The sequence below is a fragment of the Oncorhynchus kisutch genome, linkage group LG18 (genome assembly GCF_002021735.2).
Source record: "Oncorhynchus kisutch isolate 150728-3 linkage group LG18, Okis_V2, whole genome shotgun sequence".
In the NCBI taxonomy this organism is placed as follows: Eukaryota; Metazoa; Chordata; class Actinopteri; order Salmoniformes; family Salmonidae; genus Oncorhynchus; species Oncorhynchus kisutch.
Genome location: NC_034191.2, coordinates 13,409,968 through 13,414,771, shown reverse-complemented (window position 1 = coordinate 13,414,771; position 4,804 = coordinate 13,409,968). Strand labels below are relative to the sequence as shown.

General features: G+C 51.2%; 1 protein-coding gene across 1 annotated transcript in view; it reads left to right on the top strand.

Moving 5' to 3' along the window:
* fzd4 (frizzled class receptor 4) overlaps nucleotides 1-4,336 on the top strand; it is an 8,143-nt gene extending 3,807 nt beyond the window's left edge. The window contains exons 2-4 of the mRNA XM_031795547.1: nucleotides 889-1,416; nucleotides 2,287-2,432; nucleotides 2,538-4,336. Of these exons, the coding sequence (XP_031651407.1) occupies nucleotides 889-1,416; nucleotides 2,287-2,432; nucleotides 2,538-3,201 (1,338 nt within the window). The 3' untranslated portion in view covers nucleotides 3,202-4,336. The remainder of the gene's footprint in view (nucleotides 1-888; nucleotides 1,417-2,286; nucleotides 2,433-2,537) is intronic.
* Nucleotides 4,337-4,804: the final 468 nt, after the last annotated feature.

Here is a 4,804-nt window from a genome sequence, read left to right as displayed (position 1 = left end):
CTGCTGCGGAGGGAGGAAAACAAGCCTCCTGCTGCGGAGGGAGGAAAACAAGCCTTCTGCTGCGGAGGGAGGAAAACAAGCCTCCTGCTGCGGAGGGGAAAAAAAACAAGCCTCCTGCTGCGGAGGGAGGAAAAACAAGCCTCCTGCTGCGGAGGGGGGAAAACAAGCCTCCTGCTGCGGAGGGGGGAAAACAAGCCTTCTCCAGTCCAGCTGGTGATCAGAGAACAGTAGCACAGCTCCAACAGAGAGAAACATCACTGATATCATCTCTCACACTCTCACAATGCCTCCCTGCGCTTCCCACACCACACGGTAGCCCCCCACCCCACCCACCCCCCGCCCCATACACACACACAAACTTAGCCCCGATACATTAACTTGTTTAGATGGTGTGTTTATGGCTAGACAGTTATCTTTACTGAAGTATGCTGACCAGAGAGTGAAAGTAGAGTTGGTCCCCCTCAGTTAAAGTACCCCAGACCTTTACCTCCCCACAGGAGGCATTTTGCCTTTCGGTAGGCCGTCATTGTAAATCAGAATTTTGTTCTTAACTGACTTGCCTAGTCATATAAAAATACATCTCTCCATCACGTTATCTGTATGACTATTAAATGAACTGGTTTTGTTGTAGTGGCTTTAATCATTTACAATTCACTTAAGGTTTCACCACAAACTTTTGTGCTCGTTGCCTGGCTTTCCTGACTAAGCCCAAAACACAGTTCCTTTCATTTCCAGTTGTAGTCTGAAATTAGAATAGGAATCAGACTAAGGACCATGATGTAACACAGGGAAAGCAGACAGAGCAATGCACACAGAATCATTATAACATTTTTTGAAATTCATTAAGTGTACATTGCAAAGATAACACCTCTCTGTCTCTCTCTCCAGTTCTTCCTGTGTGCCGTGTACGTGCCCATGTGTACAGACAAGGTTCCCATCCCCATCGGGCCGTGTGGCAGCATGTGTCTGTCTGTCAAGAGGAAGTGTCTGCCAGTCCTAATAGAGTTTGGTTTCGTCTGGCCAGAGCTGCTCAACTGCAGCCTGTTCCCCCCTCAGAACGACCACAACCACATGTGTATGGAGGGTCCAGGGGACGAGGACGCCCCTTTCCACCCTGTCCGACCCCTGCCCCCCCAGGAGGAGGAGTGCCAGGCCCTGGGGGCCGGGCCAGACCAGTATGCCTGGGTGAGGCGGAGCCACAGCTGTGCACTGCAGTGTGGGTATGACGCGGGGCTGTACCGGCGCGAGGCCAAGGTGTTTACAGACGTGTGGATGGCAGTGTGGGCGGTGTTGTGTTTCCTCTCTACCACCCTGACCGTCCTCACCTTCCTCCTGGACTCAACACGTTTCTCCTACCCCGAGAGACCCATCATCTTCCTCTCCATGTGCTCCAACCTCTACAGCGTGGCCTACCTGGTGAGTACATAGGACTTAGAGCAGGGGTAGGCAACACAGGGGTAGGCAACACTGGGGTAGGCAACACTGGTCCTGGAGTGTTGCAGGTGTGCTGAATTTAGGCAACCACTGAACTGATCAATTAGTTCTGTTGGTCCGGTGTGGAGCCTAGTTGGAACAAAATCCAGCACTATCTGTGGCACTCCAGGAACAGAGTTGCCGACCCCTGTGTTGCCGACCCCTGTGTTGCCGACCCCTGTGTTGCCGACCCCTGTGTTGCCGACCCCAGGGTTGCCGACCCCTGTGTTGCCGACCCCTGTGTTGCCGACCCCTGACTTACATGATTCAAATCAGTTTAAAAGCCCTTGGCCGTTTCTCAATCATTTAAACTAGCCTCCTCTTCTCCATGATCACTGACATGAGAGGTGGAAGCCGTTTGTTGTAAACCTGTCCAGTCCTTTCAGCTACCAGTAGTGAGGAGGAATGTAGGTAATCAGTCAATCCAATTCATTTATAAAGCCCTTTTTTACATCAGCCTAAAACCCCAAACAGCAAGCAATGCAGGTGTAGAAACACGGTGGCTAGGAAAAACTCCCTAGAAAGGCCAAAACCTAGGAAGAAACCTAGAGAGGAACCAGGCTCTGAGGGGAGGCGAGTCCTCTTCTGGCTGTGCCGGGTGGAGATTATAACAGAACATGGCCAAGATGTTCAAATGTTCATAAATGACCAGCAGGGTCAGATAATAATAATCACAGTGGTTGTAGAGGGTGCAACATGCTAGAGTATGTAGACCCAACCCTGGTCTCCTGGATGACCCCTGGTCTCCTGGATGACCCCTGGTCTCCTGGATGACCCCTGGTCTAACCCCTGTCTCTGTCTGTCTCCCTGTAGGTGCGCCTGACTCTGGGTCGGGAGCGTGTATCCTGTGATCTGGAGGAGGCAGCAGTTCCTGTTCTGGTACAGGAAGGGTTAAAGAGTACCGGCTGTGCCATAGTCTTCCTCCTGCTCTACTTCTTTGGCATGGCCTCCTCGCTGTGGTGGGCACACACACACTGGCCAAAAGGATTACACTCTAAGGAATAGATTTGAATGAGTGGACTCCCAGCTCTCTAACCTGTCTCTCTCTCTCTTCCTCCTCCCAGGTGGGTGATTCTGACTCTGACCTGGTTCCTGGCTGCAGGGTTAAAGTGGGGTCACGAGGCCATCGAAATGCACAGCTCCTACTTCCACATAGCAGCCTGGGCCATCCCCGCCGTCAAGACCATCGTCATCCTCATCATGCGACTAGTAGACGCTGATGACCTCACGGGGCTTTGCTACGTGGGTAACCTACAGCAAGAGGCCCTGACGGGCTTCGTGGTCGCCCCGCTCGCCACCTACCTCCTCATCGGGACATTGTTCATCTGCGCCGGCCTGGTGGCCCTGTTTAAGATCCGTTCCAACCTGCAGAAGGACGGGGCCAAGACGGACAAGCTGGAGCGTCTGATGGTGAAGATCGGGGTGTTCTCTGTGCTGTACATGGTACCTGCGTCCACCGTGATAGGCTGCTACCTCTACCAGCTGTCCCACTGGGGGGACTTCAGGGCCAGTGCCAGGGACTCATACGTGGCAGCAGAGATGCTGAGGATCTTTATGTCTCTGCTGGTGGGCATCACGTCGGGCATGTGGATCTGGTCGGCCAAGACCCTCCACACCTGGAAACGCTGCTCTGCCCGGCTGTGGAGGGACGGTCGGGCAGGGAGGGGCAAGCGGGCACCGGGGGACAGCTGGATAAAACCTGGCAAGGGCAACGAGACGGTGGTGTGAGGAGAGAAAGAGGGGAAGATAGGAACCGGGTGGCTCTATAAAGCAAACCTGCCCCCAAACCCACTACTAGATCCACTATCTGATGGAGAGAGTGAAAGATAAGAACAAACAGATAAATAGCACCCCTAAGCAGACAGCGGTTTCCTATGTCCACTTGTTCTGTGGTTCTCTCCCTACTAGCAGACTAACCCACTGCCAGAGAAGAGACTGACCCTGTAGCCTACAGCAGACTCTGGGCTGATCTATAGAACCTTCAGACAGGTGTTTTAAAGGTTGAATTTACACTGGAGAGTCATGGTCCAGATGATGTACAGATCTAAACTACAGCCACACTGAAATGCACTATGACTAGCTGATGTGGAAGTATCTTGGTTAACATGCCTTATGAGGAATGGGAGACTGGGCTGCCCAGACAGCCACACTCTGGACGCTATAAAGCTATGCTACTGCAAAGAGACTTGGGATTTGTAGTGACTAGACTCTATGGTGCTGCAGCTAAGGCACTTGGGAAACGTAGGCCTCTGTCCTTTACCTCAGTCCTCAGCGAGCAGCACAGCTGACCTCCACGCAGTCTTAATGAGGAAACAGACACTCAACTATGAACTCTGAACTTTAACCCCTGACCTTCTCCAGTCACTCATGGAACCCTTAGGAATGGCAGTCAGTAATGAACCGGTGTAAGGTTCTTTCTGTATTTTTTACCGGTGATAGAAGTAAATGAAGGGTTATTATGACTGATGTTAGACAATCAACCCCCAAAATACATTATACTAAAGCTGTAATACACACACACACACACACACACACACACACACACACACACACACACACACACACACACACACACACACACACACACACACACACACACACACACACACACACACACACACACACACACACACACACACACACACACACACAGGGAGTCAAACTCATACAGTCTGTACAGTTGCACTCTTGTGCAATCCACTGCCATTAAAATCTGCTGCATCAGCTGAGTTATTATTGCATTAAGCTGCAACCACCAATAGACAGTCAACACAACACACACAGCAGAGAGACAGTCAAACACAGAGACAGCAGAGAGACAGTCAACACAACACACACAGCAGAGAGACAGTCAAACACAGAGACAGCAGAGAGACAGTCAACACAACACACACAGCAGAGAGACAGTCAAAAACAGAGACAGCAGAGACAGTCAAACACAGAGATAGCAGAGAGACAGTCAACACAACACACACAGCAGAGAGACAGTCAAACACAGAGACAGCAGAGAGACAGTCAACACAACACACACAGCAGAGAGACAGTCAAACACAGAGACAGCAGAGAGACAGTCAACACAACACACACAGCAGAGAGACAGTCAAACACAGAGACAGCAGAGAGACAGTCAAACACAGAGACAGCAGAGAGACAGTCAACACAACACACACAGCAGAGAGACAGTCAAACACAGAGACAGCAGAGAGACAGTCAACACAACACACACAGCAGAGAGACAATCAAACACAGAGACAGCAGAGAGACAAGTCAACACAACACACACAGCAGAGAGACAGTCAAACACAGAGACAGCAGAGAGACAGTCAACACA